The following is a 14,154-nucleotide window of genomic DNA, read 5'->3' on the forward strand; positions in this document are numbered from 1 at the left end:
ATCTGAGTCTGACCCTGAGGAGGCAGGATCATCATTGGATTCAGCCCCAGACTGACACCAGGCCAAAACCTGAGAGAGCTCCAGAGTTGGAGGCCCCCCTAATCACCTGAGAGCATGAGCCCCCCCCCTATACTTCTACGGCGGCCAGAATTATATATGCACAGAAATGGAAGAGTAATGAACTGCCTTCAAAAGAAGACTGGCTGATAAAAATTTTGGAATATGCGGAGATGGCAAAACTTACAGCACTAATAAGAGACCAAAACTTGGAGTGTTTTAAAGAAGATTGGAAACCATTCTTGTTGTATCTAAAGAATTACTTTCCTACTATGGACTTTACAGCAGGGTTTGAAATTTAGTAAAAAAAAAACTGCAGGTTGGGTAGATTAGCTATGTTTGTAAGGGTTTGAATTTATGTTTTGAATTATTATTATAGCAAGGGTAAATTTTATAGTTGATGATTCACGAAGAGATGTGTGTGGGAAGTCCACCTTTTTGTGTGTATTTGCAATGAATGATAATATTACTACTGTTAAAATTAATAAAAATTGAATTTGGAAAAAAAGAGAGAGAGAGAGAGAGAGCATGAGCCCCCACAGAGCAGCACCCTCAAAACTTAACCCCCAAGGAGCTGGTCTCTCCCACACCACTACACTCTTTGATATCTGCACATCAGTGCTGGCAATAGACTAAGCAGGATCAGATTGCAAAGAGGAGAGATGCCAGAGTAAAGGCCCAAAGGCTGCCACTTTAAGGTTTCTAGTCTCCAAGCAGGGAGTGGGAGCCCAAGAGGGGTAGCCTGAGCTCAGAGCTGTTTAAGAGCTCAGTCTAGCTCTGAATTCTCTTGGATCAACATGGCCTGTGGTGGTGTCTGTGATACTTCCCCTAGCCCATCCCTTCTGGACTCCTGTCTACAGCATGGTATAGGACAATCTGGATAGTGATCCGTTGCATTCATGGCCTGCCAAATTGCAAGCAAATAAGTCCAGGGATTTCTGTGCAGTGACACTTTAAAGTTTGAGGTCTGCCATTCCGTTTTTGGAGTTTTGACAGCAAACAATATTCTAGAATGAGGACTCACTACATACTTATAACTTTTTTATTTCTTAGCAGAATAGGATGCAAAATGTTAAGATGATAGCCCTTTCTGAGTGTATAATACCTGAGAAATTGCAGACAAATAAGTGCATGGGTTCCTGTGAAGTGACACTGACACTTGCAGTGACATTTGAAGTCCTCCCCATTTTTAAATTGAAATAGGCCAGTTTGCTTTTATTTATTTATTATTATTTATTCAATTTATTTATTTGGGCCCAAATTGACAGCTGCGGAATCAGATCTAAATCAAAGTAAATTGGCCCAAATTGCCCCAATTTGATTTGGATCCAGTTCAACCTCCAAAGCATTTCATAGCCCAATTCATCATTCTATATAACAAATTTCCTTTTAAAAATCAAGTTTCCAGGCTTCGTGGTTGTGGATTAAAGTTTTAAAATGTGCAGGCAGTTATGTGCTGGAAGGTTCAGAAACCAAATGCAGCCTGGCTTGGCCATCCCAAGTTGTGTTGTTAAATGGCATTCAGAGGAGTCAGATCTAAGAAGTGTCAGTGTCTCTGATTATGAAATAATATTCATGTTCTTAATGCAGGCATTGCATCACCTTAGGGAATTTATTGCTGCTTTGGAGCTGAAAGAGCCTCAAAGACCAGAACTTCACCTTCAAAAAATTATTGTGATCAGTAGACTGGTAAGGGCATGTTCTTCTTTACCATGGCCCATCTTCCTAAGTTCTTACTCATTTTCTTTTGTATCCTTGGTGCCTTATCCATTTGAAATGTTCTGTTCCTCTTTTCCATCCCAAGAAATGTGTTAATCATATCCATGTGAAATTTCTGACAAACTGATTTCATAGAAAAGTTATGCTTAGGTTTTTTTTAAAAAAAATTATTTATTGTTGAGATTTGTATTGCATCACATGGTTCCTGTTTGCAATGACATTTTTAAATCACATATGTGTCTCATAAATATGACTTAGTAGCCCTTTCTTTTCAATTGTGTTGCACTTAGTCTGGGAAAAATCATGAAGTCCTGCAGGAAGTTTGTGAGTTTATTAAAAACTCATGTGGTAAACTAACATCCACTGATGCACGATTTGCAAATGAACTTGGATATCAACTAATCCTTCAGGGAAACTGGAAGGAAGCTTCTGTGTGGTATAGAAAAGCTGTAGAGTTGGATGAAAACACTGTGGATTCACTGACAGGTAATGTATTAGAAATGTAAATTAACATAAAACAAGCTTCTGTCTGAGCCCTCAGCCTTTGGACTATAAGCCATTCCCAAGTAACTTTTCGGCCTAGTTCATGCAGTTTCTTGGCTTGAATCATGCAGATTCTCTGCATAGTGCCACTGCCTCCCCTCTACCATCTACATAAAGTGACATCTGATAGGACAACTCTATGCATAGGGCCATATGTGCAATGGCCTGTTTATAATTCGTTTCTCTCAAAGAAGGGGAGAAAGATCACCCAGTTTAGGGCTGCCTTGTGGAAAAGATGACAGGTCTCTTGAACTGTTAAGAGATACAAATAAGAGGAAATTTCAGCAGGTACAACTTGTCATGCAAAGGAAATAAAAGCTGTAACTGCTGAAATTCCTTCTTCTGTGCATATTGTAGGTACAGATGCACAGGTCTGTCCTCTTTACCATATGGCAGCCCTACCCCAGTCAGTTCATTATGCATATGGTGCAGGCATCTACAAATCCGCTTGCCAGTGGAGAGTGCTCCCACACAGGCCTCCTCCCCAGAGGTCTCATCTCCACTGCCATTTTTGAGAAGGCAACAAACTGCCCAGAGACATAAATTTTGGGCAGTCTAGAAATTTGTTAAATAAATAAATAAATAAATAAATAGCAGGAAGCCTGTCAGAGCAGTAGGAAAGGACTCCCACTTTTTAAAAACCATCTCCAAATCCCAGTGCAAGTAACAGAAGACCTTAGTTCTCTCCTAAGACCTCTGCCTGTGTGCCAGAAAAGGATTTGAAGGAAGAGAAGGAATTGACAGGAAGCACAAATAATGGCTGGGTAGTGTGTTAAGCCTAAACTTGTGGATCCCTCATATAGTCTTACATATGGAGCTCTCACATCGGATGTAACACTTGGTGTGCTAGAGGGCAGGGGCATAGCTATAACTGAACAAGAGATGACAAATGTCCATTGGCCCCTGCCTGCTGACTGAATGACAGCTTGCTCTTGGCTCTCCCCCTCCCACCTCTCCAACAAGATGAATCACTGCTGGTGCCTGGTGGCTCATCCTGGCTTCAACAGAGACAAGTCCTCTCCAGGAAGGGACAGGAGAGGAGTGTCAGGCAGCATCCTACCCTTCTGCTCTCCTCCTGACTGCCTGGCTAGTGCTGAGGCTCTGCCCACCCCTCTCAGCCTGGCTGATAGAAGGAGAAGGCAGCAGGTGAGCCTGAAGGGGCAAGAGTCGACCTTCATTTCTTGTCCCAGGGCCCACTGTAACCTTGCTACACCCCTACTAGGCCGGGGGGTGTCACACCTTCTCGGAAACTATGCCCCTGCTAACTATTCCTATTCAGCCTTGCATAGCATCCTTTCCTGTGGCTTTTGCTAGTGTCACCCTTGTGCTTGTTTGTTTTAGATTGTGAACCTTTTAGGGCCAGGGAACCATGTTCACCTTCCTTTTGCTGTATAAATCACTTGGTGTACTCATTGAAAAGCTGTATATAAATATTCAAAGTAAAAGATTTTTGTCATGATCCATTGTGCATTCACAATACTGGGTAATGCACCTGTACAGTAGCCTCACAGGTAGAATTCTCAAGCTTCTCAAAGGTGCTCTGGCCCCACCCTTCATGCTCAGTGAGCCCGTTAATTGTGGTGGTTGGAGCACTCAAGAGTAGTATGTTCTGAAGTGCGCAGAATACACAAAGGGGCATTTTGTGCATCCACCCCACAGTGAAATGTGAACTAGCAATAATTATTTCTGGAAATCTCACATCTCACCCATCCCCTAAAAATGGCCACTTCTAGTACATGTAACTTAGCAGCAGCCTCTAGCTCAAGACTGCACAACATGTGGCCCATGTTGAAGTCCTCCAACCAAGTACCGTGGTCTGCCAGGCACGTGATAAACCCCACCCCCAAACACACACACACACCCCTGCAATTACTTAGCAGACAGCAAAAATAGGTTTATGAAGCTTCTAGTGGGCCATCGTGCGTGCATGGCTGATTGTCTGCATTTAACTGGGAGGGTCACAAGCAGTGTTCCCTCTAACAGGGATTTCCAGATATTTATTTATTATTTATTATTTATTTATTACATTTATATTCCGCTCTTCCTCCAAGGAGCCCAGAGCAGTGTACTATATACTTGAGTTTCTCCTCACAACAACCCTGTGAAGTAGGTTAGGCTGAGAGAGAAGTGACTGGCCCAGAGTCACCCAGCTAGTACCATGGCTGAATGGGGATTTGAACTCGTGTCTCCCCGGTCCTAGTCCAGCACACTACACCACGCTGGCTATTGTTGACTACAACTCCCATAATCCCCAAGCAAAAGCCATTGCAGCTGGGGATTCTGGGAGTTGTAGTCAACAACACCTGGGAATCCCTGTTAGAGGGAACACTGGTCACAAGTGATTCAGATCTAGGCTAGGATCTGCTCTTAAGTTGCATGTTACCAGAAGTGGCCATTCATAGGGTATGCTGGTCATGTTAGCTACAGCAGCACAAAGAAAGAGATCATGCAGTTAAAGCAGCATCAGCATCTAGGCAAGTGATGCAGCTCTATCCCACTCTGGTTGGTGCTTTAGTATGGACTGTACTGTGGAACAAAGTTTGGCAACTGATTTAGAAGTAAAAACATGTCTTTATAATTTAAGGTATATTTTTGCCCTGTTGTTGAAAATTAAATGTATTGCTATTGGCGCAATTACTTTGCAGGCATTATTTGGTGCTTGGTGCTGGGAGGGAAACTAGAAGAAGCAGAGCAACAACTGGAATTCCTCAAGGAAGTTCAGCAGTCCATTGGAAAATCTTCAGTTAGGTTACACTTATTTTCTTTGATTTTTTTGTTTGTTTGTTTGTTTAAATTCATGCACATACTCTAAGCTTGGGACTGACAACCATGTCATGGTGTGTTTCTTCAGGTAATGGTTACTGTTGCCTCCTCCACTGTCAATTTCCACTCAGCTGCAATAATGTTGCTAGGTTCCAAAAATGTTAGAAAAGGTCAGCTGCTGACAAATTGATCAAAGAAAGCTGCTTGTTTCACCCCCATCCATCCCAAGTCACTTCACATTTTACTGAAGCAGCAGCCCTTGCTGCTGTAACTTGCAACTGGTTTCATGCTGGCTACATTCAAAGCCTTGCCATTACCCCCACTTCCCAATTGCTACTGCTAAAGCACATCTCGTCTTGTATTGGCATGGCAGATCAGTTTGCACCGAAAGGTATGCTGCTGAGAGGAAGAACTGGAATGCTCTAACTAGCAGGGCAGAGAATGGCTTTGTTCTAATCATTAGCTACAGAGGGCCCCTTCCCTTTATGGGAAATCTGCCACTCAGCCAGTATATTAGGAGACTCTGAATTCTGACATCTCTCAGTAGCTTTTTGTTGCCGAGTGAGATAGGAATTAATATAACACTGGTTGAAGAGGTGAGTGGTTTGTTTATGCATTAAGGGGAAGGGAGGGACTGATTCTGAGCTCCCACCGTCTAAAGTCTGGTTTATTTGTCCATCTGCTCTGGGCCTTGAGGGTATAAACCCAAAAGGAAACTATGGGTTAATTAAAAAAGAAGTCTTCAGTTCAGTAAAATTTAGCCATCTCTGTTTCACAGGTCCTAGCTTACCTTCAGGCTATGATTGCTTCAAGGACAAAGAAGAATGAGAAGAGCGCCAGTGCCCTTCTCAATGAAGCTGCAGAACTTCATTTTTCCGCTTTGCATGGCCTTCCTCTGAGCATTGAATACTATGAAAAGCTCAACCCCATGTTTTTGATTGAAATAGTGAAGGAGTATTTGGTCTTCTGTCCCAAGCAGGTGGGAAATATTGTATTGTGCTCTCTGCTTCTCCAAACAGTGGGAAGTTTCAGGGGACAGCCATTTCCAGGATCAGGTTGCTTGTGAGGACTTGGGCTCTAATATTTGTCTATGTACAAATTGAGCAGGCAGGACCTGGACAGACAGAGCTAGCCTAAAACATCAGTTCTTGTGTAAACAAACAGCAGACAAAATGTGTAGTTTTCCCAGGCTCCCTTTGCCAGCCAGCTGCAAACATTCAGAAGTCTGACTCTTGTGGGGCCAAGCAGTGTGAGGACTCATCAGGGGAGCTAGGCAGAAGTTAAAGTCAGAAGCCAGGAAGTCAGGTCTACACAGGAGGAATGGGAAATCAGGTCTAGTCAAGCCAAGGTCAGGAGCCGGGAGACCAGGTCTACACAAGAGCAGGGCAAGGAACAGGCTACAAACTTAGGCAACGATGTTGCTGCAGCAAGCACTTGCAGTAGACAGAGCCCTTTTCAAGGGAAGTGAATCCTATCCTGGCCATGCCCCCTGGTCTCAAGTGTGGCAGTCTTAAAGTGGCTGCTCCTTCTCCCTCAGTCACAGGCTGCGACATAGCTGTGGCATGGCTGCAGCTTCTTCCTCTGAGCTGGAGGAGGAGGAAGTGGGCAAAGTTGCATCCTCAGGATGAAGGGGAGATTCCAGAGGTACAGGGTCCCCTAAGTTCTGGAGCAGGGGATTCTCTTGTCCACTTCTTCAGCCTGGTCTTCGGAGTCTATCTCAGGCTTGGGGTCTGCCTTGGCTGAAGCGGGGTCAGGCTCAAGGTCCATCTCAGATGAGGAGGAGTCAGACTCAGGGATCATTACATCTCTTTTGCTTGTGAAATTCCAGCTGCTAAAGTTTTTCTGTCTGCCACCAAAGCAGCTGCGGTATGTGTCATCATTAGCAGCCACAGCCTCAGAACCTCAGTTTAAGAAGCCATATTTGTAACCTTCAGTACCACTGAGGAACATTTTTGGAGATTCAGAAATGTCAAGATTATTTAGTATTAATAATTAGTTATTTATTCATTCATTCATTTAAAAGCATTTATACCCCACTCCTTCAGTGCACTTCTGCTTGGGGCGGCTTACAGCATTAATAAAATAGATACAATATAGAATAAAAAATTAATAAGGTAAAAAATGTTAAAAGAGCAGACTAAAACCACAATTAAAATAAGTTTTAAAAACTGAAATTAAAAGTTATCAATGAAAAGCTAAACGCTTTAAAAAAACCTACCAGATAAAAGCAGAGGATGAGATATTAAAAAGCCTCTCTAAAAAGAGGTGCCTTCAGTTGTTTCTTAAAAACACTGAGGGAGGGAGCATGGCAAAGCTCTTTGGGAAGGGCATTCCAAAGTTGAGGGGCTACAACCAAAAAGGCCCTGTCTCTAGACCACGCCAGATAGATTTCCATTAGCAGGGCCTGAGATGCTGAATGGAGGGCCCTGGCAGGTTCATATGCATGAATTTGGTCTGACATGTACCCCGTTCCCAAGCCATGTAGGGCTTAAAAGGATTAGCTCTTCACTTGAGACATCACAACAGCATTTTTGTAACAGTATTCTTTATACATTATTATTCATCTATTCATTCCTTCTCTGTTCTGTTTTGAATAATGATGATGTAGTTTATAAATGTTTCCATAATCTGTCATAATCTTGGAAATCTTATGCACAAGGTAGCCAGATTTTGTCTTATGAATAGCATGTTTTCCAGACTAAAAGTGGAAACAGAATAAACAAGTGTATTTTATTCTGTATTTTATATTTCTGGAAAATATTTCTTGCAGCCTCGGTTACCTGGTCAAGTTTTATCCTCTCTTCTGAAGCAAGCAACTATAATTTTGAATCCCATTGTGAAAGCAGCTCCTGGGATGATAGAACCTCTTTTTCTAATGGCACAGGTTAAATATTTATCAGGCAAGTTGAGATCTGATCGATTACTACAAGGAATTTGTTTTTTAAATGCTAATAAATTTTAGTTATTAGTAATCTTCAGTTAAAAGTTTTGGGAAATGTTGATAAACTCAATAAAGGTTTGAGATGAAAAGATACAGAGATGAAATATTCCTTCTCAGTGAAGGTAGATATCGTGAGCTGGGTTACTCCTCCCACTCTCACTCTGCAGGGAGGGTCATGGCAATCATTGCAGCCCTTTTGACCTTTGGAAAGAGGTCTCGCCAGAGTTCGGGTCTTGCCCGCTCCACAGAAACAGAGTCTTTGGAGCTCCTGTTCCTTTTTTCATTTCTATAAATGTAGGATTTTCTACCTATCCCTTCCCCAGATTTGATCACTAGGATAGGAAGGGAAGCCTGTTGCATTCATATTGAACCAGTGGTGTAGGGAGCATCCCGGCGGCCAAGGGACATAGTTGTGGGGGTGGGGGCTGCTTCTAAGCCTCGCCCCGCTGCACTGCCTCCTCTACTTAACCATGCTGGCAAGCAGGCGGTCTTCTCGGCAGGCTGCTGGGCAGATTTCTCAGTGGGCTGGCAGGCAGGCTGGCAGCCTTCTCAGCTGGCTGGCAAACTTCTCAGTAGGTGGGGGGCGGCACAGGTCGGGTGGCAGTGCAGGGATGGGGTTGTGGGGCCCTGGTGGGCCCCTTGACTCTCCAGGCCCAGGGACATTTGCACCCCATTGTCCAATGGACGCTGCACCCATGTATTGAACTTATTTCATGAATTGATGTTTTACCTGAGATTTTCTGTTGCTACAATTAATGGACCTATATATGATTTTTTGCTTCCTGCTTTTCTTAATTGCCACTGCAGATTTAATATATTGGTATTGGCCTTATTGACTTAATTAATTAATTAATTTCTGCCTCAACCTAATTGATTTTCTGTCTTAATTACTCAGCCTTATATCTGATTTTCTGCCACATTTAACTGGCCAATACTTGGTTTTAATTCCTGCTTTAATTATTGGTTGTACAAACTAATGCCTGTCTCAGGTGACCTTGCTGCTTGAGAGATAGGTTAGGGATGGTTGTGTCTCCAAGGGATTTCCCTTGACTAAAATCAGAAAGTGTAAGAGTGACATGATTGACATGGCCCTGCCTGTGTAGTGATTGGGAGAAATAACCCATCTCACAATATCTTCCATCTGCTGAAGAAAAGAAACATTTGTAGCAAGTCCAAAGTTCCTTTTTAGGAGAGTGCTTGTACACTGGTTAGTATGCCATATCCCATAATAGTCTCCATAATGGATTTGGGGCCAAAGGGTAGACATTTGGGGGGCTTTGCCCTCAAGGCTGTTGCAGGATGTTTTTGTGCACAGGTGATGAACATAGCTTCATCACTTGAATCCTAGGCTGGTTTAGTCCCCATGCTGCGTTCAGACAAGAGGGGAAAATGTATAAGCTCACCCCCTCCCATCATTTTTGGTGCCAAGTCCTTTGCAGGAGCTTTGTTTGGCTGAAGCCAGGGAAGATCTGTCTGTAGCTGGCTGAAGGCTTACGCAACTTGGACACTGCTCTTCTGCTGGGGATTTTCCTTAGGAGCAGACCCTGGCAGTTTTACGGGGCTGATGAGAAGGCAGGATTCCTTCTGACAGTCCCTCCAGCCATGATTTGGAGCAAATGCCAGGTGCCTCTACCATTGGTATCCTGCCCAACTTTCCCATTTCTCACCCTTCATGATTTCACACTTCACTGGGAGACGAGAAAAGCATATATGTGACATAGATTGAATCATCTAAAATAAAAAAAATCATATTTAGCAATAGCAATAGCACTTACACTTATATACCGCTTTATAGCCGGAGCTCTCTAAGCAGTTTACAATGATTTAGCATATTGCCCCCAACATTCTGGGTACTCATTTTACCGAACTCGGAAGGATGGAAGGCTGGGTCAACCTTGAGCCCCTGGTCAAGATCGAACTTGTAACCTTCTGGTTACAGGGCGGCAGTTTTACCACTGCGCCACCAGGGGCCATAGTGTTTTCCTTCCACTTAATTCTGTACATGTCATAGAAATAGGGCTTCGTGCATTTCGAAGCATTTAGTGATGAACAGTGGCAATTAGTGTTCAGTACTTCTGTAGAGGTTATTGAAGAACTCTCTGTTGTGCACATGTTTTATGGGCAGAAGTACGTTTTCTGAAAGGAAAACAACGTTTGGTGAATTCCTCAAGTTCTTATTTGCTCTGCTTGCTATGGTAGCAGTAGTCCTCTGTGGTAGGGAGAGGCATTCTGGGAAGGAGGGCATTGCTTGGTACCACATAATACAACCGTGCTCTCTTTTAAAAGGGGTCTAAATGAAGAAGAAAGAAATAGGATTTTAGACTCCTGAATGAGCTCCAGTCTCACTGATTTCCACTAAATTTGCTTCAAAAAGTATGAATGTGTGATTGAAATGTATGTCAGTTAAAGTCTGTTAAGCCTCCTTATAAGCTATGAAGATAAGATGGCTGATGGTGCTCACTCTGATCCTCAACCTGGGGCTAGGCACATCAAAGACAAAGGGAAGGGAGGTTGGAGATGTGCAATGAATTTTACAGTTCCCAAAGCAGCAATCCCAAGTATTCAAAATCTCATAAATGAAAGGTCCTCCTCTTCCTCACTAATAATCAGCTCACATAGCCATTCACTTGGCAGTAATGTGTGAGGGCAAGGAAGAGTACATATTTCAAGCCCCATTCAAGACACATTAAGGGTGTTCTACAGATGTAGAATTTATACAGCACTCACAGTAGATTCTTCACCCACAGCGTGAGCCTAGCTTTGCAATTTGCATGGCAGAGATATATACCAGCAAATCAAATAGTGCTTCAGCTTTTGTTCATCTTTCATCTTATTAAAGATGAAAACATTTGGAAAACAATTTGGAAAACAATTGCAAAACTGCTTGAGGAATTAGAGGAGGTGTCTTTCCTGGTTATATCAGAGGTGCTAACCTATTGATCTCTGTAGGAATTCATGGTCCCTCACAACTTGGTCTTCTGCACCTGTGCAGGAGTCACGCAGAGGAATCTATAGCTCCGATTATAGCTCCCTTTAAGGTGTAGGGATACCGGAGCCTATAAAACAGATTGCAGAGCACCTCCCTCTTCAGTTCCTTCTTGTCTGCCGCTTGTGCTGCCTCATGAAGGATCTGCTCCTTTTCGCTCATTCCTGTGAAGACAGTAAGATAGATATTTTCAATTGCTTTTTCGGCTTGACTCAGACTGCTTTTGACTACTCTATTCTCTCTGTTTTTTCCTCTATGTTTTTGACTTGGATTGACTGACAACTCTCTGGTGTTTTCCCCTCCAAACTTGTGACCTCGGACTGGTTTAAGGACATTCTCTTTAAGCTCCTCTGGTTTTGAAAGTTTTTCTCTGTTTTTTGGCTGACTCATACTGTTTTGACCCCAATTATGTCTTCTCCAAAGACTTTCAAACGTCATGCTACATGCAGAGGCACCATGCCTTCTTCGAATGGCCATGAGGACTGCCTTATATGTCTAAGTGTTGGTCATAACACAAGCACCTGCAAAGTTTGTCTTTCTTTCAAAAAGAAATCCGCCTCAGTAGTGAGCTATATTTAAAAGCTTCTCTCTAAGAAAATATTTTGCGCCCTGGGACTCCGAGCCTGCCGTCGACACCAAAAGGAGCTCTCCGATGACAAAAAATCTGGCTTCAATGTCCTCAGTGCCGAGGACTCTGCCGATGCCAGTGCCTGCAACAGCCTTCAAAGATTACTGCCTCAACGTCAACGGCTCCAATATCGACGTCATCCTCGATGCCTGCATTTCAAGCTGATGTTGTCCAAAATCTCTTCTGCCAGTTCTGTCACCAGCTCATTCACGATCTCCTTCACGCATTGTCATCTCACCAACTCAATCACCTGTTCGGCTGTCCCCTCGTCAGATGCCAAGAGGGAATACTCCTGCCAAAGAGTCACCCACTTTATCCCCCTTGCTCAGACAAGAGATAGGAAAAAATGCTGGGATCAGCTAACTCCACACCATCTAATACTACCTTTAAAGGCTTCATTTTCTCTCAAGCCTAGACAATGTTGACTCCGGATCTCCTCTTCCTATACCTAAGACTGCCTCAGGCACTCCAGCAAGGGGGATGCCCCTGTATTCCTCTTCCATGCCAGGGCAGTAACACTACCATTACTTTGCACCATATCTCCCAGTATATCCTCTGAATTATTACAGTTCTTCTAGTGCTTTTGTCTCTGTCCATCTCCATGCGAGGGAGCGTTTCAGATCTCATTCTCTTTTATGGTTCGCCTGGACTTCCCTACAATTCTGAGGAGTACAGACTGTGGAAGTCGATGAAACTTAGGGGTACTCTATCCATTCCCCTACCAGCAGTGCCAATGACCTGTTCAAGTGTCCTACTATACCTAGAAATCCCTCAAGGCCAGTGCCACTAGTCCCGAGGGCACCTCCTCCTATTCCAGAACCACCTGTGGTCCCTCTGGAGCTGGTGCATACTAGGGATCCTACCCTGCCGATGGAACCGAGGCCCCGCGCACGGATAATGAATCTACAGATTTGTCTGTCCCAGATTCGGACATCTCTGAGGACATCAATTCGGACATCAATCTTAACCGTCAACAGTAAAGGATCCAGCAGTCAAGAAATACTCCACAGACTAGCACTTGGTAGGGTTGCAATGAAAGCAAGAATAAAGGATATTTAGATGCCGTGACGTGTCTACACCTACAAAGATTAGAATCGTTTGGACAATGGTTTTCCCCATGACACTCTATGGATGCGAAAGCTGGACTTTGAAGAAGCAAGATAGAAAAAGCATTGACGCTTTTGAACTTTAATGCTGGAGAAGACTTTTGAGGATACATGGACAGCCAGGAAAACAATCATAGAACAAATCAAAACAGACTTTTCACTGGAGGCACAATTGACCAGGCTCAAACTATCATACTTCGGACACATTATGTGAAGACCCAGCTCCATTGAGAAGTCTATAATGCTGGGGAAAGTTGAAGGCAAGAGAAGAATAGGACGACCAGCAGCAAAGTAGATAAACTCGATTATGACAGCAATGAATGCACCACTGAGAGACATGAAAGGCCAAGTTGAAGACAGATCATCCTGGAGAGAATCTATCTATGTGGTCGCTAAGAGTCGACACCGTCTTGATGGCACTTAATCAATCAATCAGTTAATCTTCTCTATATGTTGTGCTGCTTGTAGTTTTTTCCTTGGTGTCTTCTCTAGATGTTGTCAGTCCCTTTGTAGTGGCTGATTCAGGAACCGAAGAGGGAGGCTCTCTACGGCCTGCTTTATAGGCTCTAGAATCCCTATGCCTTAAAGGGCTTGATAGCACCTAATTGGAGCTATAGATTCCTCCACAGGTCTCCTGAGTGGGCACAAAAGACCCAGTTGTGAGTGACCATGGATCCCCACAGAGATCATATGTTCTGGGTAAGCAACTTGTTTATACTCTCTATCTCTGGGTTTTTGCCCAGTTCTAGCTGAACCATGCTGCAAACTTGCATAACTAGTTTATTGATGTATGCCCCTGGTGAGGAACAGGTTTGAAATGAACATGGTAAGGGGACTTCCAGACCAGCATTGCTATTCTAAAACTGTTAAATTTGTCTTCACCTTAACAAAATCATTGGGTACATAGTGGTCCAGTTAACAAATTGCCCTACTTGCTCAAGGAGGCCTGCATTAGACTTTGAGAATGATGGTTTAAGAACATTCTAGAAAGGGAATGCCAAGAAGAAAACATCCTGGATATTTTGCAGGAGAATTGGAAACTGCTCAGGGTACTCTGCAACGTTGTTTAGAGTTGGACCCCACATCAACAGATGCCAGTCTTCTTATGGCTGAGATCCACCTCTCTCAAGGAAACATCAAAGAATGTTCCCTGTCACTAGAAATAGGAGTCAGCTACAATTTTCAGGTGAGGTTGAAGAAATATTTTAAAAGCTGTGCACAATCAGTACTTGTAAGAACAGTGTCCCCCTCTTTATTGAAAAAGAACTCCATCAATATCAATAGTTCTTATTTCAGAAAAAACTATGTTCAGGCTGGGATCATTAGTGTTCAATATAGCATCCTTTCTTTTTGAAATAAAAAAATGTGGGCAGAGCTTCCCCTACCAAAAAGAGAGCTTTTTTGCTCCCAT

The 14,154-nt window shown here is 43.3% G+C and overlaps 1 protein-coding gene across 3 annotated transcripts in view; it reads left to right on the forward strand.

Moving 5' to 3' along the window:
• TTC21A (tetratricopeptide repeat domain 21A) overlaps nucleotides 1-14,154 on the forward strand; it is a 102,818-nt gene that overhangs the window by 25,500 nt on the left and 63,164 nt on the right. For all 3 annotated transcript variants that reach the window (XM_053266319.1, XM_053266320.1, XM_053266322.1), the window contains 6 exons: nucleotides 1,648-1,746; nucleotides 2,067-2,262; nucleotides 4,965-5,062; nucleotides 5,861-6,061; nucleotides 7,853-7,982; nucleotides 13,772-13,929. In XM_053266319.1, coding sequence (XP_053122294.1) covers nucleotides 1,648-1,746; nucleotides 2,067-2,262; nucleotides 4,965-5,062; nucleotides 5,861-6,061; nucleotides 7,853-7,982; nucleotides 13,772-13,929 — 882 coding nt within the window. The remainder of the gene's footprint in view (nucleotides 1-1,647; nucleotides 1,747-2,066; nucleotides 2,263-4,964; nucleotides 5,063-5,860; nucleotides 6,062-7,852; nucleotides 7,983-13,771; nucleotides 13,930-14,154) is intronic.

This window comes from Hemicordylus capensis, chromosome 6, assembly GCF_027244095.1.
Source record: "Hemicordylus capensis ecotype Gifberg chromosome 6, rHemCap1.1.pri, whole genome shotgun sequence".
In the NCBI taxonomy this organism is placed as follows: domain Eukaryota; kingdom Metazoa; phylum Chordata; class Lepidosauria; order Squamata; family Cordylidae; genus Hemicordylus; species Hemicordylus capensis.